A 25,702-nucleotide genomic window follows, 5' to 3' on the forward strand; every position below is an offset into this window, starting at 1 on the left:
GATAGCCGTTTGCCTCGGCCGGTTTCTGCTGTTGCGGGTTCTTCTTTCCGAATCCAGATAGTCGGCCATCGGAAACATAAACGACAGCAAAGACAACTTCAAGTTCAAGACCTCGATGCCAGGTTAGGAAAGCGCAAACCCAGTTCGTGATGGATTACGCTACCCTTACAAACCGACCATGCAAGATCAGGAACGGAGTACGACGTTGCGGACCTCTTCGCTAAGGCACAGTTGGGCCGAAGAGGAAGGCGATCCAAGGAAAGCTTTTATCACCTTGTTCTTGGCAGCCACAGAAGAACGATTGCAAATTCTTACAAACGAGTCCTTGAAGCGCGCCATTTTCAAAGTTAACAAGATTTCAGAAAGTGCCACGCGTTACTGCGACCCTTCTGACCAGAATTCCACTCATCAAAGCGCCGGCATTTCCCCAATTGCGGATGGTGGTGCTAACGGGCGGGGTAGCATGACCCAAAGTTGCCATATTTGCGGCGTACTAGTCCATTCGGTCGGTTAAGTCGAAGGGACGCATCTTCCGCAATAACCTAATCTGTAGGTAAGCCTCTCGGAAAAAAGTCTGGCAGGTTCAACGTCGCAGTACCAAGAGACGGCACGGCAGAATGGATCGTCAACCCATCTGGGCACCGCCTTGCCATGCATGACGGCTACAACGAGCAGGAAGTCAAGAGATGAGGAGTTACCCTGGAGTTCCATGAACCAGGAAGGGAGACAGCTGTCAATTCCCGGTAATGCACGTTCAGTCCGGGGTTCAGACGGCATCACGGCATCGCGATTCTTTTCACCAACCCAAGTCCGGGGTAAATGAGGCGTCACTTATCTTGCAGGCTCGTCCGAGAGATATAAATCACGCTTGCCCCATGCCCCGGAGACTGACATCATGCTCCACAACCTGTCACTTCTCTTGCTCCGCTCGCTAGCAACACTACTACCGGTGCCTACTACCTTGCCTGGCTGATCGACTGCTACTCAAGATGCGCATCTCCACCGTCCTCTCCCTGGCAGGTCTTGCCACCGCGGCCCCTGTTCCAGAAGCAGAAGCCCCAAAGTTCGGAATTGCACCGGCTGGCCAAGGATTCTTTGGAGCCGGTCAGGTCCGTACTCTCTGGAACCAGGGCGACCACTCAAACCTTGGGTGCCTGACCAACACCGGCCTCTGGACCACGAACGAAAGCCAATGCGGCACGTTTGTCTCCAAGGAGCTCACAACTGGCTACAGCGTGAAGACATTCCAACTATTCACTTCGGCTGGACCCTGCTCCATCTACGGCGCGAAATTCTACTGTGACAAAAACGCGACTCCCTTTCTCTTTGGTGTAAGTCTCTATACTACCACCACCAAGCTCCGTACCCCCGATGCATAAACTGACGCCATCCACAGCTCTGGCCCTGGCCCAACTCCATTCCCGGAGTTGACTCCCTCCGCGCAGGCCAGTACGGCCTCATGGCAACCTTTGGCAACAACCCCCCTCTCAAAGAGGAAGGTCCCCAAGAAATTCACTTTGTCACATACAGGGAGACGGGCAAGTACGTCTGGCTTACCTGGGCGCCGCTGCGAGGAGGGCCGATTTTGACTCCGGTTCCCATTGAATAAAGCACCCACAACAAACTGGGGAATCATGTACATAAAACACACCTTACCTACCTACCTACCCACCTACCTTTTTCCTCTCTCCAACTTGTGCCTCGTTGCTGTTCCCCCTGAAACCCCTATTGTGGATACGTAGTCTGGAGCAACCGTCAAAAGTGGAGCCCGCGGAGTGCAAAGAAAAAGACACATGTCCACACACTCCACAAGCACCCGGATAAAAGCGCAAAATTGGAATGGAGAAAACAATAAGCAGGAATATCCTCTGTGGCGCAATTGGCTAGCGCGTCTGACTGTTAATCAGGAGGTTGGAAGTTCGAGCCTTCCCGGAGGAGATTGAGTTGGAACCATTTGTAGTGGTTCGAGTTCTTTTTTCATGGTTTTGGTCTCATCATGTCGCCTGATTAGCATAAACCATCTTCTGGGTTTTATTTTTGTCTTGTTGTCTGAGCTTACGGTGGACTTCATCCCAACTTAAGGCGTACTTCATTCCAGCATGAAAGAGATTTTATCCCAGCTTCACATGGACTTAATCATGGCTCGATGTGTAAACAAGGGCACCAGTTGCTTGTGTGTAATATGTGGCTTCTATTATTACCTTTCAGCAAGACGATATCCTGTTCACCAAAACCTTATACGTCATTCGTCTGTTACATACTAGGTACAGACAAAGGATCCCATAGCTGCATTATCCTTTCTTTCTACACATGTCAATCTCACAATCTCTCATTCTCATCCGACATATCATATTCCCCCGTAATCTTCCCCATCACTTCCCCCCATTCACCCCCTCCCCCTCCTTCTCCCTCCTCCACATCTGCCTCTCCTCATCCACCACCCCCGGCCCCTTATAAACACTCCCATACAACCCCCCAGCCCAACCACTCCCCTCCCCAGTCGACGTCTTACTCCTATTTCTCCTCCTATACCACCGTCCATACACCAACAAGTAATACAGCCTAAAACACAACAACGCCCACCCATCCCTCTCCAAATCCCTCGGGTACTCCGCCCCCAGATCAACCGCAGCCGCTATCCCGCTCATCACCGCAACCTCATGCGCATTGATCAACGTCCAGCTACCCGCAAACCTGACATGCCTTCTCCCCTGCAACGGCCACAACCACGGCACAACAAGCAGGTAATGAGTCCACGAATGGCAAAGCTGATGCCACCAGTCCTTGCGGATAATTTTCGTCTGGTCAATCTCATTATCAGTCCAGAGATGCCCATCACGTTCCTTGTTGAGGAAAATCGTCTGGAAGACGTGGTTCTCGAACGGGACAGAGGGCGGAAACTGAGCCTGGTAGTTGGTGCAGTCAAACGACATTTCCAGCTTGGACATGTCAGAAGGGTAGGGCTTGATGTAGTACATTGGTTTGAAGCTGTTCATCTCCCCGTAGTCACCGCGGGCGATGGCCACCCGAGTGGAGTGGTCTGTTCCGGAAAGAGTGGTGACGGCTTGGTCGGGGGTGAAAAAGTTTTCGTAGTGCTTGATCATGTAAGACGTGTCTGAGTGGGTGATGGTTAGATCGTTGGACCAGATAGCGCGGGGGAGGATAAGGCGTTCCCATTTGGTGCGGGATTTGGAGAGGAGGCGGTTTGCGGTGTCGGCGCTGGAGGAGGGGAAGACATGTTAGTGACAGGGTGAGGATGGCGAGGGGAGGTTGAGCCTACAGGCAACAGAAGACGACCTCATCGTAGTGTTCGTTGGTTTCCTCGGCACTGGGGTCGGCGTTGGCAGTGTAATCCTCCGGTGTCCAAGCACCGGATGGGCTGCAGTTGTCAGGAGCTGGATTTCGCTTGATGAGCTTTACCACAACGCCATTCTTGTCCCGATAGAGGGTCTCGGTGAGCTCTGTCGACAGACGAACCTTCACACCATTCTTTATGAGGTCTTTTCTCCAGTCTTCGTAGAATTGACTGAAGTTGGGAAAGACGACCATCGGAGGAAGGTTGCTCGCTATACTTTCCTTGTCCGGAGGATACCACATGCCGTAGGTTGGGCTGGTGCACAGCCGTTCGAGAATGATGGTCGGCACTTCGGGTGTGTAGTTTCCAGTTCCAAGGAATAGGGCAACCATGGGAAGAGCAACGGCATTGGCGAACTCGTAGCTGAACATGAAGAGCTTCATGAGATATTTGATGGGGAGCAGGGCAAAGAATATCTCAAACCAACGAGTCAGAGTAAGCATCTGGACAAAACGACGAATCTCGTTCTGGTGTTTCTCGAGCAGCTTGGTGGGGTAAACATTGGTCCAGAACCGATCTCCTTTCCCGAAAGACACTTGCAGCTTGACAGGATTGGCAACATGACCCTGGCGGGCAAACATTGTCATGGTGTGATGGAAGATGTAAGAGCCACCTTGGACGCCTTGGTTCAGCCATGAGGCACCGTGCTTGTCTTTGTCAATGGGGATCGAGAAGGCCTGGCCGCCGCAGTAGTTGGTTGCTTCGATCAAAGTAACGTCGAACTTGTCTGGGTGTTGGGTGAGGTGATGAGCACAGGACATGCCTAAGAAGTTGTCAAATCAAGGAGAACAAAAACAACATGTGGATTCGATTGGTGTTACTGTACCTGCAGCACCAGCCCCAACAACCAGGACTCTCTTCTTTATCGGGCCTTTGGACATGGCAACGGACAGCAGCTATCACGAACTTTCTGGAAAGGCATCAACGGCGCCTTGTGTCAGTGTAAGAAAAGAGCAAATCTCGTCTCAAAACATGCAAGATAAAAGGAGTTGTTGAGATGTTGGTCGTGGCTGAATCACCTGCGTCATGGCTGCTGTGGTGTCTTTGACGATTTGGAGCGGCGCCAAAGTCAACCAAGATCGGTGGCGCAAGCGATGGCATTTTGATTGGACTGAATTGATGAGTAAATGCTGATTGTATTGTATACAGGATGGCGACAGCGGAGGGTGTCAACTTCGATGACAGGAAGTGTCAAGGTAATGAGATCGTGTAGTGACTCTGGCGGGCGGGGTGCCGGACATCGAGATCCTTACCCCACTGTTAGCACCACAGAAGCTCTAGAGGTTCCATGTGCCGCTCACTGAGGCTGCCCTGTACCTACTCACCTGCTTGGGAAGATGGTTCTACACCCCTTTTAAGAATTCTTGGACAATTTCACCTAGCCGTCCATGAGCTTTCATGATGGCGATCTATTTTCCTTCCACACCATCGCGTCCCGTAGATTTGTTATCCTCAGACCCTGGTCAATTGTTACATCGCCTCGGTCACCACCGCCCAACCAACATGATTCGTGTACTGGAGCCAACAGCACCGCTTTTCGCCATCCTTGACTCATCAGTGGAGGTCAGCAAAATCTTCGGGCTTTCCACCGACAACACTTGACCCCTCCGTCAAACACACAACGCCGTTGACAATCGACATGGAGGACTACGATGTTATCGAGCACAGCGACACAGCATTGGGCCCTGAAGTCGTGGCTCGGATACGCGACTGGCTCCAGCCAACCGACTACACAGCCGAATCGGGCGAATATTATCGTCACCTGTCGTCTCAAGCACCCGGCACAGGCCTGTGGCTTTGCCAAACAGACGAGTATAAAAAATGGCACGGCTCACCAGATCATGGCAGCTTATGGATCAAGGGCGTTCCGGGAGCAGGGAAATCTGTCATGGCAGCGAGCATCATCAGGCATCTAGAGACGACAGAGAACTGCCCGGTACTCTTCTTCTTTTTCCGAAACATTGTTGCTGCCAACTATTCTCCTCGCGCTCTTCTCCAAGATTGGCTTGCGCAACTTTTGCCCTTCTCTCCCAAGCTCCAGCTCGCACTCCAATCACAGCTGAATACTGACCTGGCAATCATCTCCAACAATGATCTTTTTGACCATTTCCTCAGCGGAATATCCTGCGTCCCAAGACTCTATTGTGTTGCTGATGCCCTGGATGAGATGAACACGGACAGCAGACCATTCCTCGACAAGTTCAACCGCCTCGCCACGCACCGCCCAGGCTCCTTGAAGCTTCTCCTGACAAGTAGACCAAAACAGTATCTCCAGAGCGCGTTGCGAGACACCTCGATTGTGCACATTAGTCTGCAACGGCATCTGGTGGATGTTGACATTGTTTCATATCTCAATTGTCGGCTTGAAAAGCTCTCCACAATGAACAATGCTGTGGAAAAGAACCAGCTTGTTGACCTGGTTGCTAAAAGGTCGGGGGGATTGTTTCTTTATGCCAAGTTGACCATGGACCAGATGGTGAGTCATTTCTAGGCGATTATTACCTTGCTACCTAGTTTACTGACGTGCAAGCAGGAAGAGGCTCTGTCTAGGCAGGACCAAGTCGACATTTGTGCTCTGGAAGCATCACTCCCCATTGGATTGGAGGAAACATACGCCAACTTGTTGCAGAAACATCGTCAGGAGAGCCAGGTCGACCTCGAGTTCCAGGTTTTTGTCTTGGAAACTATCACCCATGCGTCACGTCCATTGCGACTGACTGAGCTCGCCAGCCTCGCCGGATGTCTGAGCACCATTAATGAACCTTTGACACACTGGAAACAGCTCATTAGTACCTGCTGTGGGCCACTTATTCAGGTGTTGGAAAACGAGACTCTCCAAGTTATCCACCACTCCTTCACCGAGTTTCTGAGAGGTGACGGCCGAAATAGCCCAAGTGGAACTGAGCCTTCTTCGGCCTTTCCAGTCATTGACTCAACAATTGCCCACAAGAACGTGGCTCTTCGATGCTTGGGGTATGTTCAATCGCTTCCACTCCCAAGCGTAAAACAACGCAGGTCATACCGCGAGCAATCTGACGATCGCCGCAATGTCTGTTTACTCCATCCATTCTTCGATTATGCTATGGAGAACTGGGTGTATCACGCGAGCCGATATGATGCGAGAGACCACGGCTTTTTTCACACCATTTTGTGCTTTCTGACGCCCGATAACCTGGCCTTTCGGCAGTGGACAGTGCCTCCGTGGTATCTGGACACCGGCAACCCCTCTGAAGGGATTCCCATTGCTTTACATGTCGCAGCACATGCTGGGATGTACGAGTTCTGCCTTTGGCTCATAAACGAACAAAAGATGTCTGTTTCGTCAATCGCCAGCGACCGTCGAACGCCATTGCACAGGGCGGCAGAAAAAGGTCACGGCAAGGTTGCCTCACTCCTAATCCAATACGGCAGCGATCCGAACCCTGAAGATATATACGGATTAAAGCCTATTCACCTGGCAGCACGTTATAACCACGCTGATGTGGTCTCGACTTTGCTTCAAGCGGGGGTTGAGCCTGACACACCAACAACGAACGAGGATGATGAAAACCCCGACTACTATGACGCTGGAAGAGATTTGCGAGAAAACAGGCCAGGCGAATGTGCAATCTATTATGCAAGTCGATATGGCCATCTGGAGACACTGGAGGCGCTGATTCCCTATTGCGCGCCGTCTGCGTTGGAGAAGATGCTCTGCGAATGTTGTCGTTTCGATCGTACTGAGGCTGCGGCTGCAGTCTTGGCACACTTGTCTATTCCAGTGGATGCTTCGTACAGTGGAGCAACTGCACTCTACTTTGCGTGTGGGAATACCAATACCGACTTGGTCCAAGCCCTTATTGATCATGGTGCCGATTCCAAGGCCCTATCAGTATTGGCATCACTCGCAACAGACTACGGCGGGCCGGCGGTAGAGGAGGTCGATGAAGACACGGATGAAGGAACGAAACTCGTATTCCAGTCCTATTGGTATCTAGATGCGAAACTAGCCCCTTTGCATCGCTTGGTGCAGAGTTGGAACTACAACAATGATGCAGCTTGTCAGGTCATCCTTCGAATTCTTTTGGATGCAGGCGCTGATATGGAACAGCTAAACGGCGATGGAGTAACTGCATTACTTTTGGCAGCGTCATTCTCGTGTAGCTTTCCATTCAGTTCATCGACAGCACCGTGCGTGCCTGCTTTGAGGGCATTACTGGCCTCGGGAGCAAATATCAAGGCAACCTGCCCGAACGGTAACAAAGCATTGCATTATGCCTTGGGACAAGATCAAGAAAGCCTGGAGGCCATGAGAATTCTTTTGGAACATGAAGAGGGCCAACAAGAAAGACGGTCTCTGGACACACTCCGCCCTCCTGGGAAGGTCGCGTCGGCTGACTTGGCTGACAGCGAAGCTCTGTCGTCCAGGTTCATAGAGTACTTTGTGCGAGGCGGCCTTGATCCCAGTTACGAATTCTACAAGGGCAAAACCATGTTGGAGGCGGTAATGTATCAAAATCCCGGACTGTTCCAGACCTTGTTCTCCCTCTGCAAGGACGAGTCACTGAAGCAGCGATGTTGGTTTGCTTTATCAGGCAAATGGCCCACCAGGGAGAGCTGCATTCAATATCTCAAGATCATGGTCGCGCAAGGCATGGATCCGAACATCACACCGGAAGGTGGCCGGCCATTATACCTGCGCTTTTACAGGTACGATGACTTGCTTCAAGCTCTTGAGCTGGCAGGAGCCAAGGCCAGCGTGGTGGATGCCAATGGAAACAATGTTTTGCATCTTTTGTGCAAACTTGGCCGGGTGGAACGGTCTCAGCTGGAACACTTTATTGCACGTGGTGCCAACCCTCTTGCTACCACTCTGGAGGGTGATACTTTGCTTCATCTTGTCGCTACGTGGTACGGAGGTCAGGGAGACCAGCCTGACTTTGTACAATGGCTGATTAGCCTCGGAATATCCGCAGATGCTACCAATACCTCTGGGCAGACTCCTCTTCATGTGCATCTACAGCATGGGAAAAGTCGACAGCAGGATGGCCACCTCTTCATCCACACAAAACTTTTCTTTTTTGACGCGGTGGGTTCGGTCAATCTGGAAATTCCTGATAAGAATGGCTTCAATGCTCTTCACTTGGCTTGTACAAAGTCAGAAAGCGACCTGGCCATACTTCTCGCTGCTGGAGCAAGCTTATTTTCGCGTACTGCTGATGGGCAAAATGCCCTACACCTTGCATGCCGAGCCAGGAAGGCCGATGTCGTGAGCCGCGTACTTGGGCTGCTTGGGGATGAGAGCAGCAACACGGATGGTGCTTTCAACATGATCAACAAACAGGATAACGGAGGGAGGACCCCCTTACATTATGCTTGCGTTAGCGGAGAAGTTGAAACTGTGGATATTCTTCTGAGATCTGGAGCCAACGTCAATGTGGAAGATTTGCATGGTCATACGCCACTGCATTTGTGCGCTCAATTCAGGACAGAACTAACGCTCTGGGACTTGTCTGGATACAAAAGAGATCCTGATCTTGGTGGTGTCGATGATTTCTATTTCCCAGCCATGAACATCATTATCAAGATGCTTTTGGATGCTGGTGCAGACGCTAAAGGTTGTGCTTCACGCGAGACAGCAACGCCTTTGCAGATGGCTATTGACATAGGTTGTACCGAGTTCATTCACGCATTCTATGCCCAGCATAACATGTCGGTCAACTCAGGGAGGACTCTGTCAAGCGATGACCTCAGCAGGGAAACTGCCAGAGTTGATGTGGCCTCCCCACTGTTAAATCAGCGTCTCGACAAATATCTGGATGGATCAGGGAAGCCTGTGCTTGAATTGCTTTTGGACAATCCCAGCCGATACTTGCGGCTTCTTACACCCGACGATGCAGCAAGTCTGATCAACCACGGATTCAGCAATAACCGGCATGATGGCAGATATTACCAGGTGCTCCTGGAGATGATGCAATCTTCCGAATATCTACTGTTGGCGAGGCAGGTGTCCGGGCTGATTCATTATTACAGCTCTCCTGACAACCTCAGGCTTTATCTTCAAACGGTGCGATCCCAGTCAACGACAAATTCCTGGATGTCGACCTGGGTGGGACGTTACTTTGGCACGCGAGCCCTTACCCCTCTACAGATCATCTGTGAATCACAGCGTCCTAGCATGGTGTTGTTAAGATACTTGCTGGGAACGCCTCAGGTGGATGCCAACACACGGTGCATCATGGTTGACCGGAAAAAGGGAGAGTTAATTTCTGGTGGTACAGCACTTCATCGACTTGCTGTTGTAGACTTCCGGTGGAAGCTGGATGCTATCCGCTACCTGCTCGCCACCGGTGCCGACATCAATGCGCTTAACGAGACTTGCGAGTCACCTCTTCACGTTGCTGCCTGCGGTGAATTTCAGAATTATCATCGGCACGGACCAGACCGGTTCAGTGATAACCGGAGTCTCGACGCTGTCCGAATCCTTCTCGATCATGGAGCCGATCCTGATCTCCTGGATGAAAAGGGCCTTGCCGCGATCCATAAGGCATGCATGCACTTTGATCAATCAACAAGTCGCGAAATTATCCAAGAGCTTCTTTCCAAGGGGGCAAGTGCCCTGGTTGGCGTCAGAAGCCCTCTGTTTGAAGCCGTACGGTACCACAACCTTCCAGCCTTCGAAGTACTGCTGGAGCATGGACTTGACGTCAATACGGTCTATGATGAAGGACCGATCATATTCCCCCAAAATGGCAACCCGATTGATGAGACAAAGCCTCGACGACGTTGTCTGCTTTGGTTCATGGCCATCGTTTCCTGTTGGCCCCTTGCTAGGTCACCTGTAACCTTGTCAATGGTGCGCATTATGGTCGAACATGGGGCGGATCTGTACCTCCCTTTAAACGACGAAGAGACGGTGTGTCATTATCTCTTCGAGTTCGCAAAACGGGAGATCGTGGAGGCATTGTTGCAGGAACCCTGTGTCTCACGGATTGACTTCAATCGTCCCTGTCAGTCTGGTCAAACGATCTTGATGGCGGCCTGCAGACGAGCTATCGAATGGAGGCCTCATGACTTGAAGGATGGATTAAAGCCGGCTTGGCTACCGTTGCAAACCCTGAGATTGAACTTGGGGATCAAACCTGATGCTACCGCTGTTGACAATGCTGGCCAGACGTCTCTTCATCATCTTTTGCAAAATAAAGCGAGCACGGAGGATGAGATTCTTCATTTTATGAGGGACGAGGGTGTTGCTTCTACTCTCTTGACCAAGGATAACAATGGGTTTTCGCCTCTTCATTATGCCCTCAAGCTGCTCCGGCCGAGAGTGTGCGAGTTTCTTTGCGACAAAGGAGCCGACATTCTCGAACCGGACCCGAGTGGTTCTTTTACTCTTCACCACATTGCGGCACAGTGTGTTCAGACGGCTCGGTCATTTGCCGATCCAACGGATGGAGCATGGGACTGGAACCCAATCCCCCATTCAACAACCTACTTTGATGATTGCCTGGCGCTCTGGAAAAGGTGTCTGAAGGAAGGAGCGTCAATCAACGCACCCGACCGAGATGGAAACACACCGTTGCACGTTTTTGTAGTGTCTCCAGACGCATGGACACCGCGTAAATACCCAGGGGATGAGGATGAGTATGATCCTGTGGCGTGCCATTTGAAGCGGTACAAACAGCTTTTCCCGCCAGACAGTGGTGTTGATATATGGGCTTCCAATCGGGAGGGGGAGACGGTCTTGCATAGGATTGCTGGTCACTGTGTGAAAAGACGATGGGATGGAATCCTGGCGACACATCCTGGGAGACCGTCGGATGTGAAGCATATGCCGCATGATAAACAGCTTTTTGAAGCGTTTTTGAAGATGGGGGCGGATCCATTGAAGGAGGATGTGAAGGGGAGGAGTGCGCTGGATGTGGCGATTGCTTGGGGGAAGAAGTATATTTTGGACTTGGTTGCTTTGGATGGCGGGTCTTAAGGGTTCGTGAATTGGATGGTATCGAGGAAGGTAAGGCTAACCTGAGCAGATGGATGGGGTTATATTCAATGATTACATCTTATATTTACATGGGCATGGTCCGTCGCTTTCACAGGGCTCTTTTGTCATACAATATCGCCGCGTTTCAATTCATCCTTCCAAGCAGCCGTCTGATTGTTTAAAGCGTGCATGTTTTGTGGACGAAGACGGGTGTTTAAAACGGATGGGGCAGGAGGTTAAAAAAAAATTCTATTAATCCGAGCTTTTGCTATTTCTTTTCACCAACAATCTTAGCTTTTGTTGTATTCTTTATGCTTAGATTAAGATGCTAGAAGGCTCTGAATAGAGTATTATCCGAACTTATGCTGTCTATCTTTAGCTAGGACTGACAGGTTGAATGGTTTAGAACAAAGGTTAGAAGGCTCGGCATAGAATGACAAGTAACTGGCTATAATATCAGCCCTCTTTTTCCTCATAATGGATGCAGCGCACATGCGATTCAGGGATACGGTAACAGCTACAAAGGAGATCCTTATGTACCCCACCTCTTAAAAGCTTCTCCACCAATCAAAACCCCTTGTGGTGTAGTTGGCTATCACGTTCGGCTGTAAAGGAATTTATTGATACCGAAAGGTCACCGGCTCGATTCCGGTCGAGGGGACTATCTTTTGCAGCTTTTCCTCATCTCTCCATTCTCTCGTCAAGATACCATGGTGTTTGATTCTGAGTTATATTTTTTACCCTCCGGCTTTTTGCTACTTATAGGTCGTCAATGCTTGCTTATATTCATGGGGCAGCATCGACCTTTTGTCTATATCTGATAGAAAGGCAACAATTACAAAACCGGCGACTTTGACAATCTTCCAGCCACATGCCAAAGTCGAGATATGTCAAATCTCTGATGGCTACCTGTCCGAAGGAGGGGGTCACTGACATCGTTGTGGGTAGCTGTCCAACGAATCAGATGTCTTGATCCAGGATGTCCGTTTTTCACCTATTGTGGCAAGCCACTCATAGTCGCTCACAACCACACCTTTACGCGACACATCGGACAAACGATGCGGAGAACTGTGGCTTGACGTCACGGGTCGTACGAGGAATCTGGATTTCTGTCAATGCATGGGCGTCATCCCAACACTCGCTCGTCTCTTGCTTGAGTATTTCAACGTCTGTCTCAGCCACATTTCATTCTTTGGATACTTTACAGACTTAATATCGACAAGGAAATTGACAATCATCCATCAAGGCACAATGCCGAGCACTACCCAAGCCAAGGTTAAGCAACAGCCGGTTGCGGTGGCGTGTAAGTGGCCCCTGAACTGGATCCACATTGCCTGAAAGGGGAAACTTATTCGTTCATCTCACATCAGCATCGACGTCGAAGAAGGCACCGGCTGCGTCTGTCTCCAAGGCTGTCAAGAAGACAACGACATCGTCGTCTTCGAAGCCTACCACAACATCGTCAACCAAGCCGACCAGAACAGCAAGCACCAAGCCTAAAGATGTGACCTCTTATGCCACCAGCAAAACTCCAGCCCAGGCGAGGTCCGCGGCTAAGAAGCTGGCACCGGCTGTCGCATCCACGCCGGCAACACAGTCCTCCCCAAAGCCTAACTTCAGACCAGTCACCATGACAGCTCATACGAAGAAGGCTCTTGGGGTGTCCAGCCCGTCCAGCGTCAATAAGTCGGTGCCCATCGGACAGGTCAAGACCACCGCCGCCGTTCGATCTCCTGTCCCTGCCCGGCCTGCTCCCACTGCTGCGCGAGTCCCAGCCGCCTCCCCAGTCATGCCAAAGACTGCGACTTCCCAGCCCAGGACAAAGCCTGCTGTTTCTGCTGCTCCAGTCAAGGCCTCTCCTCAACCTCCTGCCGTTACTCAAACCCAGAGTCCCACGCCCCGAAAGAAAAAATACGCCCCTGAAGCTCACATCCCAACCTCAAACTTCACCAAACAGCTCTCCACCACGGTTGGAGGTGTGGCTCAGGGTGTAGGGAGAACCGTCGGCGGCGTGGGTCAAGGCGTGGGGAGAACTGTCGGGGGAGTCACGCAAGGAGTTGGGCAGACAGCGTCCGGCCTGACCACTGATGCACTTGACACCCTGAACCGCACTACCAACTCGCTCGGTCGGGGTGATCTCTATGGCACTGTCGGGGGAGTTGCAGGCGGTGTCGGGAATACTGTCGGGAACACTACCAAGAACCTTGGGGGTGCTGTCGGGGGAGTTACAAGAGGGTTAGGGGATACTGTCAATCAGACTACGGACGGGCTAGGGAATGCGATCGGGGGACCTGTTGGTGGGTTGACGAAAGGGGTTGGGGGTGCTGTTGGGGGGGTTACGAGGGGGGTGGGGGATACGGTTGGGGGTGTTACGAGGGGATTGGGCAATACGGTTGGGAATACTGCTGGTGCTTTGGGAAGAGGAGACTTGGGAGGTGTGGTTGGGGGTTTGGTTGGTGGGTTGGGGGAGACAGTTGGGGAGGTTGGAAAGGGGGTGGGAGGGATTTTGAGTCCAGTATTGGGGGGTGTTCTGGGAGGTGGGAAGTAGGTCTGTAGGAGAGTGGTGGTTGTTTCTGGGGGTAGTGATGGGGTTGAGATACACGAGTTGCCTGAATGTGGTCATCCGCATCGAGATAACAAACGTCCTGCACTATTGAAGTTATGAAACTACCTAGCGAAAGATGATGCCTGTGTGTTGTACACTTGTCCAGCAAGTTGATGTTAACGATTAGCCAAAAAGATCTATATCGAAACGGTTCTCGTCATTCTTCATACTCGCTCACAAAACAGAATCGAACATCTTTGTTTTGTTTTGTTAGTTTGTTGTTTGTCGTTGGTTTTCGCTTCTGTAACCTTTGTATCTGGATAATGGGGAAAGAGAAGAAAGCAAAAGGCAGACCCTTGGTCAACAAAGTCAAACATCAAGTAAGGAAAGCAGAATCGGATAGGTGGCACCAGAAACATATACCCAAAACAAAACCCAAAATAGAAAGGCAGATCCAGTCATGGTAAGCCAGCTTGACCACGCTGAAGCTTGAAAGATGGAACTGGTAAGCCAATGGTGATAGCCATGGACTCCCTTCCGCCTCGATGTTATTTGGACCCCAAAGTGCACCTCAGTCCATCACTGAGCATATCCGCGGGTCCAATACTGATACTGTTGGGAGCCTGCAACGCTTTGGTCATAGTCCACAGGCCCATAATTTGGCGCCTGCTGCAAGTCGAAGTTGTTCCCACCGGCAGGTTGCGACAGATTGCACGGGTAGAAGTTCCCATGAGCGATGTAGTACCGGTTCCCGCAAGAGTCATAGACGGTCCCATCAGGGGCAGGGTACCAGGTCGTTCCGTTAGCATCAGTATAGGGGTTAAGCTTGGTTTGCTTCTCGGTCGATGCAGGCTGTGCGTGGCCCTTGTGGCGATATTGGAGAGGTCGGTGTGACGGAGGTACCGACCAGCGCCAGCCTTGAGAGTGATCGCGGACATCGGTGGACACAGGTGTTGTGCCGTACTTCGAATCCGCGGTCTTTTTTCCATATGATCGAGAGCCAGAGGAGGAACCCCCCCGTGGCTGAGTGTCGACTCTGGCTTTGCCCTTGCCCTTGTCAGAAGAAAGGTCTTCACTGTAACACCATTCCGGCTGGGAGGGGACAGTTCTGTGGCAATTTCCATCTTCGTATAAGGATCTGTACGGGCTACACTCGTCGTAGGGGTCTTCTGCGCGGGTCACGCCGTAGCCACCATCATCATCATAACGAGACATGTTGAGGGGAAGGTCTTTGGATGCTTCGGGAGACGTATTGTCAATTTGCGAGCTTGCAGGATGCTGTTGCGCTGCACAAGATTCTGCACCAGTGTCGATAACAATCTGGTTGGAATGGTTGTGGGAAGGCTCTTCAAAGAGGACTGGAGGTCTTTAAGTACTTGGAACGCTCCATGATCACGGCGGCCGAGAAGGTGACCATTGAGGAGCTCAGTGTCCATCATGTCGTTCGACGACATGTTCAGCAGAGTACAAAATACCCAAACGGCTCAGGTCTGAGCTCACTATTCCCGGCTTACTGGGAAAGAGCTACCCAGAGGGGGTGTGAGCCAGGAATAGAAGGCTCAACAGAAGAGAGGCAACACTTACTAGCCACTTAGGGGGGATTACCCTTTTATTTTTCACTCAGGCAGGTACAAAAGGCTCACCTTTCGAGCCGCTCATCTTTTTAAGCCCGTAATTAATTCCTCAGACTAGGTACTTGAGCCAGTGGAAGAAGAGGGGCTTACCAGTACCCGCAGTCACCGAAATGGTTTGCGTAGCCAAGTTTCGTGTGTTGTCACGTACCCCAAGATCGTGTCGAGTCTGCTTCATTTTCGAGCAGCTGGGAAATTCTGCCACAAAGTCCAAAGATTGTGATACCACATCTTGCTTCACGGCACGAGCGATAGTGGGGGACGCGGGGTGTGTAACTCTCTGGTAGGGATGAATTATTACCTACCTGGCTGAACGAGCATTTTCCTGGAGACACACTTGTCGTGCAATGCACTCTGTCCCCGTTTGGAGGTGACATCGTCGTACCGGCATCTCAATCTGGACTCTCGCATCATGCGCGTCAAAATCTCGATCATGGTGTCGCCGATCAAGTCCACGTCAGCCTCTTGAGCCCCAGCTCCATCAAACATCTGTCATCTTTATTTCAACGATAGATCCCACACCGCTGATGCCGACCGGAGGACTGCAGAAGCCGCAATGACGCTATCGATCGTTTGAGAAGGACGCTGAAGTCTGGATGGTGCAGTTATCCTTGCCAACGAAAATGACCTCCTCACGACCAAGGCCTGCTTGCTGACGGAGTGTAATCTGTCGTAGGGCAGATGATGTTTAACAGTGGCAAGAGGAACTTCCATTTAGCTCTCTGGGGATATATCTATATGGCACCGTATCACACCACCGGTCATTTTCCACTGGCGAACCAAACTATCATTGACCCAAGACTTATTCCTTTATCTTTCGCCTTTTCATTGCAGCATAGCCACTAGACAAGGCCTCACAGTCAGTCTCGCATTCCCCTGTCAGCGACCAAAGTCACCCACATGTCTCGTCAACCGTTCTTTCGGTGAAGATGGCAAGGCAAAAGAAAGCACAACACCCGCCTCGCCAAGGTCAGGAGTACGCCCACGCCGAAGCTGGCCCTTCTTACAAACCCCGATCGTCCCACATGTCAAGCAACCCTAACCCATCGTCTTCGAAGACGAACAAGCGAAAGGAACGGCAGCCCGAACCCACACCAGGGGGCATAATCGATATGGGCTCTTGGAGCAACCCCAAAGATGGTCAGCCGATGATGGCAGGTGGGCAAGGTCCACCTGGCCAGTTTCCACTCCAATCACAAAAGAATATGCACCAACACTTCCAAAGCTGGCCGGAGCCTCTTGAAAACAAACAGCCCGAGGGCTTCTACCTCCAAGAAACATCCAAGAAACCCCATTTTGCCCAACAATATGAAGCCTGGTATGGCAAACACATGATCTCTCCAGAGATATACGGCGCCCAGATCTTTGTGGGCCCTCCTGTTGTGAACCCTGATGAGCAAGAGCCTCAATACGACGTAGATCTACACCGCGATCTTTATCAGTTACCTTCGTACGGCTCTTCTGCAAATGATCAGAACAACCCCCATGACACACAGTGGTAGTTATTGCGAGGGAGAAGGTTATGGGTTATTTGTGCCGGTTAGTGTAGGGACTGGGGCTCTGGTAGCTACATTATGCAGTACAGCCACATGCTTTTATTGGAGAAATGTGTTCCATGGTGAAGGGATAATGTGCCGTGCTATTTATGACATGATGCTACCCGATGAGCATGTTGATGAATACGTATACATGATTTACTACTATTTCAATCATCTGAGCCTTTTATTTCTTAATCCGACCCTTTCCCGTCCTACATCCGAGGCTTTCTTCATCTTAACAAAAACCTTTTATCTTCTTGACCACACATTTCTTGCTTTTAATCTGTGCTTCTAACCGTTGTTTTTTGACAGACATCCCCGCTTTCTATCCTAATAGTCCGAACCTCCTCTCTATCTATTCCAAGTATTTTATTCTCCAAATGGAAACCTTGTATTACCACCTTTCTTCTGAAACATAAAAACTACAAGACTTTTATTCCAATAATTCTCACGTCTTTTTACATTCAACCCTAGCTTTTCTTTAACTGGTAAAGTGGAGAATGAAATCTAAACCAACACTCCAATATTTCAAGTCTAAAATGTTTATTATATGCACCTAGATAGCTGCAGCAAAGAGTTGGCATGGTTGCCATGGGTGCGCACAAGGTAAAAGACCCACCAAAGCACTGAGCTTGGTGTCCAAGCGTAATGAAATGCCATGGCTTTGATCCCTCTTGATTTTCATATAGTGTGCCATTAATCAAAGAATGAGTAGTCAGACAAGTGAAAGGAATACGCTACAAAGCTGTACAAGTAATAAAAGACTGTTGAACAAGTCGTAACCTATGTAACTGAACCTCTGCTACTACTAGAAAGTCAAAAACATGCCACTAGCAGCTGAGCCATCTTCTAATGTGTTAGCTGTTTTAGCTCTATACTCTGTCTTTTCTTTCCGCCGGCGATTCGTAAACCACTCCTTCGACTACCAACCAATAAGGAAGGCCGTGTATGCAATTTCAATCAAACACTTCAAAGTAACCAAGAGAAAAAACAAGAAAACTGCAACCAAAAAAAACCCAAATGCTACCTCCGATTGCCGTGTAGTTCCAGATGACATGCAGTGTGTGTATCCAGCCTCGATCCCTTTGCCGGGTGGTTCTTCCCTGCCACTCGGTGACAAAAGTTCTCTATAAATCAACGAGAGTCTGGATAGGACCGCCACATACTGTAGACGGTGTTTTGACCGGTATGTCCAAACTGAGCTTTCTGAGGTGCATCCGTCGCTTCTTCGCCCTCGTATGTTGTGGCAAAGGGTTTTTCAGGGCAGGCAGACACAAGGTAAGGTCCTTGGTTGTAGCCAGAGGTGTTCATGGCCACCCCTTGGGCATCGTACTCCGGTTGAGCTTCATACCGCGCTCGGGCTTCATACGCACCTTGACCATAGGAAAATGCAGCAGGTGTAGTTGTGTAGTGTAATCCAGGAGTGGGCACCGGGGTCCGTAACAATGCCGATCCCGACGGTAGAGTGCGCCAGGGGAGAACCCAGTCGGTCATATCTGAGGTTGTTTTCGCGCGATATTTGTCTTTCTTATATCCAATATGTTCCCTCTTTGGCGGTATCCTCTGTCCTGTAGAGTCCACGTCCCAAGTTTGGTCATTCGCCGTGTTGAATTTGTAATATGTGGCATATTGTTCCGCAGTTGGGTGGACGGGGCATTCAGTTCTTTCTCCTGTCATTATCGGCGCTCCCATTGTGGAAGTCTCGCAGGTTTGCTTGGGCGCCTCCTGGACTGGTTGTACTGATGAGGTGTCCCCAATCCTCTCGGGCGCCTGCAAGGCCGGCTGTGGCTTTGATAATGAGGTGCCATAGCTTTGCGGGGACATCTGCTGGACTCGCTGTGTTGATCTGACAGGCGTAGCATAGTGTCTCTGTCGCCTGGAGCTGTTCCCCGGGGTGAGATAAGAACGCTCGTTGTAACTTTCGGTGCTGAAAGAGCCTGATCCGTAGCTGAGGGGAAAAGGGTTATAGTCGTCGTCATAAGTGTTACTTAGTTCCGCGCACGTGAAGTCTTCGTCATCGTAGCGACTCGAACTCCCTTGACCGAGATATCCAGACATGCTGACTGCAAAGTGGAAAGCAGATAAATAGAGGATGTTGGGCTGTGCGATGTGGCCAGGGGTGTGATGGTGGTAAGAGTTCCATGACGAATGGTGGGCTCTTCCTGCAATTTATAGGTATCCGGGAAGGAACAGGACGCTTCTCACATGCCACATCTGGGCCACGCCTCGAGACACTTTGCTGGTCCACTAAACTGCCGCAGAGGTGCTTTTCATGATCGTAGCTGAAGTATCTTGACACAGGTTCCAGAACGTTGTCGAACCACTCTTCAGGTGATACAGCTTGACGAAGGCGGGGCTCGGGGGCTGGTGGATAGAGACGATGAGCTCAGAGATCCATTGAAACAGAATCATGATGAATTGAAGGGCGGTTTGGCTATATATCTGATATTGTGACGCACAAAGTAACGCCCTATTGTTTTAGGTATGGACAGACTTGAAACATTTTCATGATCATGGGAAGCCTACTATCGGAGGACTGGGCGTCGAGAATAGCGGCAAGGCGATCGTGTTGCCACCCAGTTGCCCAACGCAGCCAGCTGCATCCCTTGGTCACCAGTCCACAAAATATCCGATGCCGTCCCCAATCGTACTCGAGGCCACCCCTGCGTGATCCTGGCCTACGTACTCCTTGAGGGTCACATCCCTCACCCTTCGGCTGGCCTGGATGCGGTAAAACAACTCCTGCGTCACCTCTGTCTGCTTGAACGACTGCCAGAGGGTCTTCCTCTCCTGGAATGCTTCCTCCGTCTCAGTGCGCCGCCGTCGGGGGAACTGTTCGGCCGACCCATAGGTGATAAACACAGCTGGCTTCGTTTCTATGGCCTCGGTTTCGTTCGCGCATGGCAACAGCACCGGTTGTTGGACACATCCTGTTCCCCAGCGCCGTGTGACTTCGTCGAGCAACAATCCATTGTTCCAGATCATCGTCGGCGTCGCGGCAATGTACGTGTCGAACAAGCCCGGGTAGGCAATCAGCGCATACACGACAAATATGCCGCCAAAGGAGTGACCGTAGAGAGCGTCGCGTGTAAATGTGACAGATGGGAAGATGGTATGCTGCACCCACGGGCGGAGGGTCCCGTTGATGAAGGCGATGAAATCGTCAGCACCCGACAACGGCGGATCGCTTGCGGGGTCGTCAGGTAGTGGCGGACGCAGGTCGACAAAACGCCGGGTGAGATCGTAGACGTGGTTGCTGAGCGGGTAACCAATGGTCACGACGATGCTGTCTGGCTGGGCTGAATCGACTCCTTTGCGCCGCTTGAAGTTCTCAGCTGCGGTGAGGCCATGGGCATTCCCATCGGTGACGTACATGGTGAGAGCAGTCTTGTTGGTGACATCCCGCGACTGCCATTCGAAAGGCCAGGACACGCCAATCTGATAGGTTAGGTTCTTGGATTCGTTGGTGGCATTCCAAACAGCATAGTTGGGAAGGAGGGTGGCGGGGAATGGCGGGAATGCCGTGAAGGACCAGCCGCTCAGAGAAACCATTTTTCTAGCAAGTACTGCAAGACTTTGAGATCTCAGCATCCTGATTCCGTTTTAAGCAGCGGGCCACGGGACCTTTTGACCCGACAGTGTTTGTGCCTGCCGGGGCATTGCGGTCCCTTCACCAATCATGCCCTCGAGGTTCTGGCGAATGGAAGTGCTGGTTGTTTGAAGGATCAATGACTTTCAGCTGAGGTTGTGCATATCAATATGCCACTTATGCACGTGCACTGCATTGTGTTCTGCATAATCACATAGAGTTCTTACCAGGATATAATGACGCCTATAACAGCGCATTGCTCCCATGTTGATCACAGTCTTTTGCAGACTATCTATGTAAGGGAATAAGCACATTCGTGTACTGCCCTGTGTGGCTTGGCAACCTGCAAGCCACCGGCTCAACATAGCTCAGGTAGGTATCTATTCTGCCTGCAGACCGTTACACAAGCCTGATCAGAGATTGGGCCTGTACGATGCCACTTGCAGCTCACCGATTTACCAAATCCGTCCCACTTGTAACCATTTAACCCTTCCTGAGATCAATTTGCAACCGCTCACATCCTTTATCTGCAAACCTTGATGTTTTTGGGTACCTGATCGGAGTCATCATGAACTTCACCACACCTGCGGACGATTTTGCCGGCGATGAGTTCTCAAACAACCTCTTCAGTGATCTCGCACCCCTGCTCACCCTTTTTGGCGAGCAGGTCACAAAACAGTTCCTCAGCCTGAGTCTGGGGTGGGCTGATAATTTCCTTCTTGTCGGAACACTGCTGGTGATTGTAGGTATTTCGTGATGCGGGCATGTCATAGAAGGTATTACCACGGAATACAGCTTCGAGCCTGCCCACAACTCAGATCTTCAGCCATTGGTCCTGCAAAGATCTGTCACAGTGGCTGACCAACACTTTTCTTCATATGCTATTTTCTTTCCGTCTGGGATTCGGACATTTACTCTGGCAAGTGATCCGAAGAAGAGATACTTCAGGTATGTTAGAACTGGCACTTGTTGATTCCTTCAAGGTAATAACTGACTATGACCCCGGCACAGTGTACTTGCAGCTGCCTTAACTTTAACAGCACTAGCTGGGTTTGTCATTCAGTTTGTCGGCCTTCGCGCACTTCACTGGTCGGCCACTATCCTTCAGCTTGGAATAACTTTAGTCATGACAGGAGTGCGTGCTTGGGCTCGACGAGGCCTTGCTTTTGATCCAACCGCCACAACGATATTGGACGGCCACGAAAAGGCTTGGCTTGCTCTTCATCTTTGGGCAAAAAAGACCACGGGCGCTACCCAAAGCTCCACGGCAGCATCGTATGTACGGACGTTCTTTTAATTGAAGTCAGACTGACTGAAGTACGGAGGCGAAGAAGTGGATATCATTCCGACGGTTCAAGAGCAAGGTCCAGTTAAAGATGGATGGGATGAGGTTAGTAAGGTGACCAAACTATTTCACAACGAGTACCGCTCTTTCATATCACCCAGTGCCCGGCCAGACCTCCCAGAAGGCGAACAGACATTGCCTCAGTATGTTCCTCATTTGTTCACCAAAATTGGAGCGTTTCAAAAGCAATTCAAGACAAAGTCTTTTGGGAGCCTTACTGTTGGGCTGGTGACCTAGGCAAGTCACTGGCTGTGAAAGTGAGGCCAAAATGGCCAGAAATGGTAGAAAAATTGGTGATACAGCAATCAGTTGTTGGTTGTTAAGTCTAAAAGTAAACAGTAAGGAAATCTAGCCTTCAAAGCAAACCGGTGTGGGCCTGGTGAAAGCCTGGGCCCTTTGTCTGGTGCCCCACACTTACACGGGGCTCAACGGAACCTTTCTCGAGCTGGTCAGGGTAATGATGTATCAGTATAGTGATCGGGTAGTCCCTCGACTTCAGCCAGGTTTCCGATCCAGTATCCGTCTATCCTGCCTCAACAACCTTATACGGCCCAACATCTTTTTGGCCCAGTGCACCACAAAGGCCTTCCCCGCGTCTGGGTTCACGAAAGAAATTACTTTGAGAGTGAGCCGACCGGAAATGAGCAATGAGCGGATATGCAACGATTTCGAACCTGATGCCGACTGCTGACGATATTGTCCCTTGGGCTACCACTTTCACTAACTTGGCGGAGCGTATTCTGGGGTACCTTGCAACCTCCAACCACGTGCGATGGAAGGGGTTCGGTACCTCTTTCACCTGGAGTTTTACTGTATGTGTCGGTAAAATATTGCTTTACCGGCAAACCAGAAACACTTCGCGGGTTGTTAGTTTCAGACTAGAGGCCGAGGTCGACAACACGCTCGGCTATGCAACCACGGCTCATACAGACAAATGGAGTTTTCAACAGCCCAATCTTGTTCAGGGTTTCATTGCAATATGGCTTTTCACTGGCTCGCAGAAGAGCGGCGATACGAGATGTCATCTCTAACCCGTGGGTCAAAGAACTAATGTTCTTCCTGGTCGAGGGAAATATATTGCCGCTTTCGGACTTGGGTGGGGTGTGTAACTAGGAGCAGCACTGCCTCTGACACCCTACCCCCCTGCAAATTGGCTTAAAAAAATGTGCTTCATTTCGAATTGTCCAAATTCACTAGCTTAAATTCAAGTATCTGATTTGCAAATTAAGGTAAAGGCCTCGTTGAATCGTCATATAAACCCTCGGGCAGGAATAGGTTGCTCTAGAGGTAATGCGCTCGTATTAATTCCGAAGTGGGGAAACTTTTTAGGGATAGAACTTTTGCAGACGGTGTCTTTAATAAGAGACCTCGCTAGGGGATTTGTATAATAGATTATAATAATAGGTCTTAATATCTCTTATCGGGTACTTATTATATAAAGACGTATAAAAATATCGACGTAGCTAATATCGATATTCCTCAAAACATCCTCAATATTAGGTACGATCTTAACATCGAACCTCTCCAAAGCCGGGCCGCTCGCGCCCCAAGCCTTCTTAAAGAAGCCGAGTCGGGATATTATAGTTATTTCCCCACATAATAGTTCTGGGTCTTCTCACCTTTTACGCCTGAATATTGTGGATCGCAAGAACGATATGATAAGGTGGCCGGGCTTTGTAACATTGCCAACCTTAAATACAGTATGGCCAGAAAACAGGGACTCGGGTGTTGGAGGATGAAGAACAGCGAACAGACTCCTTGAGCAAGGCTCTGGACTATTTTCATGGTCTGAGCTGTTCGTTCCAGGTTGCCACACGAATACTACCCAAATGCAGCCTCCAATATGCAGTCGTGGCTGAGGATGAACAGGAGCAAGGCACTGGGTCAATGCCAACACCCCACACATGTTGACCATCTCGAAAGGCCTATTAACTAAGGTACCTAGATACCTACCTACTCTTCAATGAAAGCGTGAATGTTATTATTCCCCCAATTAACGCATCTCCAATCCCTGTCATGAACTTCGCCCATGGGTGAGCTAGCTATATGGGGCGAAAGGTCGTATGTCTAGGTGTTGGCCATGCTGGGATTGTTTGACTTCAACACACACAAGAACCCCTTCCTTGCTCAAGTAAAAGGCGTGGTCTCCCTGATTCTGTTGCGGAATCGTCATCAACGTCATCACATTCACACAAGAATCAAAGGACAAATAAACAAAAGTGCGGGGAGAGGGATAACTTTATTATAATTATAATAAGAATATCGCCCCATAACCAAGATATTAATGTTGGTGATAAGAATAGAGCTCCCTGCTCAAGTCTCATGATAATGATGATAAGAATAGTGTCCATGTCCAAAATAATGATAATAAGAATGTTCCTCCCCGTCTATGCAGACCATTGATAAAAATACTCCCCCCCCGTCGCCCCCGTAACCCCCCACCAAATTAGGTCCGCGAGGACCAAACCACCCGCCAACCCCGCCGCCGCACCGAACCACGGGAGATTCTAACTCCAGCCTAATCATTCCATGTCAGTTATGCATGTTAAAGTGAACTGAGAGATTTTGAGACGTACCAAGAATTGCAAGGGGCCCCGCCAAAAACGTCACCAACCCAGCTGCCGCCTGCCGGGCCCGCAACCAATCTCTCACCGCCGGGGTGCGTCCGACCCCCACCTGGTCCCCGGCCCCCTGCATCACCCCCTGCCTAATACGGATATTCAGTCAGCACTCATCATCAGCAAATGGACTTGTCAGGCCTTTGAAAGCCTGACAAGGAAGTAGGACAGGTTTGGTGAACTCACTGGCTGGCAGGGTCAGCAGGGAGCGGGAGACGCAGGTGGAGATCCCCGCACGTGCACCGGTGGGTGAGGAGGTTGGGGCCCAGCAGGCCGAGCTCGACGTCGCCGGCTGTGGCGGCTGTGGCGGCGGCGGCGGCGGCGGTGTTGGGGCTTGGGGCCGACATTTTTTTTTTTTTTTTTTTTTTTTTTGAAAAAAAATGAATTTTCCAAAAAACAGAGGATTTATGTTGGGAATTGTGGAGGAGCGCAAGGCTCCATGGAGCAGTTGAGGGAGGGTTACAATGATGGATTCTTGGCACTTGGCATCTATTCTGGGCTCTTCCTGTATAAATATCTCACGGTACGCTCCACAGAGCTTTTCTTTTGTTTAGACAATATCATCAGTTCAATTTACATGCTTCAAATCAACTGTCTGAGTTCCAACTCAACAGGAATTGTGTTGGCCAAAAAATCCAAAATTGTGGGTGGTGATACTTGAGGAAAGGAAATGGAAATTCTGACGAACTTTCAAATCTGGGATATTTGAACCCGCGCTGGGCACTAGCACAGCAACATGATGTGGACCTGGGTTGGGGCCAAAGGGAACATTCTCGTCGTCTTGCGTCATCCATCATGGTAACTGCAAGCTTGCATCTCGGCTGGGGAAGGTGCGGTTTCTCACTTGGGAAAATTCACCCCAGGAAGGGTAAGGTACCTAGGTATGTGCCGTTTGAGCAGGAGAGCGTTTTGTAGTTGCCCATTCGAGCAACTGTCACTTTTGGACCATGTCCATTGACGGGATTGGGCCGTGATGGGCTGACATGATCAGCTACCCACAAATGGTGGAGGCAACAGCAAACGCTGCGACAGGATTAAGGACAGCCATTGTGGCCTAGTCCTGTCCCTTAAATGTTTTTATTTATGGACGGATTTACATGGAAGATGGCAGTCTGCTT

General features: G+C 50.4%; 7 protein-coding genes and 2 non-coding genes across 9 annotated transcripts; 5 read left to right on the forward strand and 4 right to left on the reverse strand.

The window, feature by feature from the left end:
• Positions 1–989: 989 nt before the first annotated feature.
• On the forward strand, positions 990–1,706 carry QC764_208290 (uncharacterized protein; the record flags this gene model as incomplete). The annotated part of the gene is made up of 2 exons (XM_062944538.1): positions 990–1,331; positions 1,397–1,706. 2 exons carry the CDS (start codon positions 990–992, stop codon positions 1,607–1,609), a joined length of 555 nt encoding a protein of 184 aa, XP_062803374.1. The 3' UTR covers positions 1,610–1,706.
• Positions 1,707–1,864: 158 nt separating this feature from the next.
• Positions 1,865–1,938, forward strand: QC764_0039520. Its single transcript has one exon. It is a non-coding gene; the product is annotated as a tRNA-Asn (tRNA).
• Positions 1,939–2,372: 434 nt separating this feature from the next.
• Positions 2,373–4,579, reverse strand: QC764_208300 (uncharacterized protein; the record flags this gene model as incomplete). The annotated part of the gene is made up of 3 exons (XM_062944539.1): positions 4,182–4,579; positions 3,281–4,118; positions 2,373–3,219 (listed from the first exon to the last, which is right to left on the reverse strand). Exons 1-3 carry the CDS (start codon positions 4,234–4,236, stop codon positions 2,373–2,375), a joined length of 1,740 nt encoding a protein of 579 aa, XP_062803375.1. The 5' UTR covers positions 4,237–4,579.
• Positions 4,572–11,767, forward strand: QC764_208310 (uncharacterized protein). The gene is made up of 2 exons (XM_062944540.1): positions 4,572–5,831; positions 5,889–11,767. Exons 1-2 carry the CDS (start codon positions 4,995–4,997, stop codon positions 11,316–11,318), a joined length of 6,267 nt encoding a protein of 2,088 aa, XP_062803376.1. The 5' UTR covers positions 4,572–4,994; the 3' UTR covers positions 11,319–11,767.
• Positions 11,768–11,891: 124 nt separating this feature from the next.
• Positions 11,892–11,979, forward strand: QC764_0039550. The gene has a single exon. It is a non-coding gene; the product is annotated as a tRNA-Tyr (tRNA).
• Positions 11,980–12,466: 487 nt separating this feature from the next.
• QC764_208320 (uncharacterized protein) lies at positions 12,467–13,866 on the forward strand (the record flags this gene model as incomplete). Its single annotated transcript, XM_062944541.1, has 2 exons — positions 12,467–12,621; positions 12,689–13,866. The coding sequence occupies exons 1-2, from the start codon at positions 12,570–12,572 to the stop codon at positions 13,864–13,866; spliced, it is 1,230 nt and encodes a 409-aa protein (XP_062803377.1). The 5' UTR covers positions 12,467–12,569.
• Positions 13,867–14,442: 576 nt separating this feature from the next.
• Positions 14,443–15,078, reverse strand: QC764_208322 (uncharacterized protein; the record flags this gene model as incomplete). The annotated part of the gene is made up of 1 exon (XM_062944542.1): positions 14,443–15,078. One exon carries the CDS (start codon positions 15,076–15,078, stop codon positions 14,443–14,445), a length of 636 nt encoding a protein of 211 aa, XP_062803378.1.
• A 3,088-nt stretch (positions 15,079–18,166) lies between these two features.
• Positions 18,167–19,090, reverse strand: QC764_0039580 (uncharacterized protein; the record flags this gene model as incomplete). The annotated part of the gene is made up of 1 exon (XM_062940273.1): positions 18,167–19,090. One exon carries the CDS (start codon positions 19,088–19,090, stop codon positions 18,167–18,169), a length of 924 nt encoding a protein of 307 aa, XP_062803379.1.
• Positions 19,091–19,642: 552 nt separating this feature from the next.
• Positions 19,643–20,692, reverse strand: QC764_208330 (uncharacterized protein; the record flags this gene model as incomplete). The annotated part of the gene is made up of 2 exons (XM_062944543.1): positions 19,643–20,598; positions 20,665–20,692. 2 exons carry the CDS (start codon positions 20,690–20,692, stop codon positions 19,643–19,645), a joined length of 984 nt encoding a protein of 327 aa, XP_062803380.1.
• Positions 20,693–25,702: the final 5,010 nt, after the last annotated feature.

This window comes from Podospora pseudoanserina, chromosome 2 (genome assembly GCF_035222485.1).
Source record: "Podospora pseudoanserina strain CBS 124.78 chromosome 2, whole genome shotgun sequence".
NCBI classification, from domain to species: Eukaryota; Fungi; Ascomycota; class Sordariomycetes; order Sordariales; family Podosporaceae; genus Podospora; species Podospora pseudoanserina.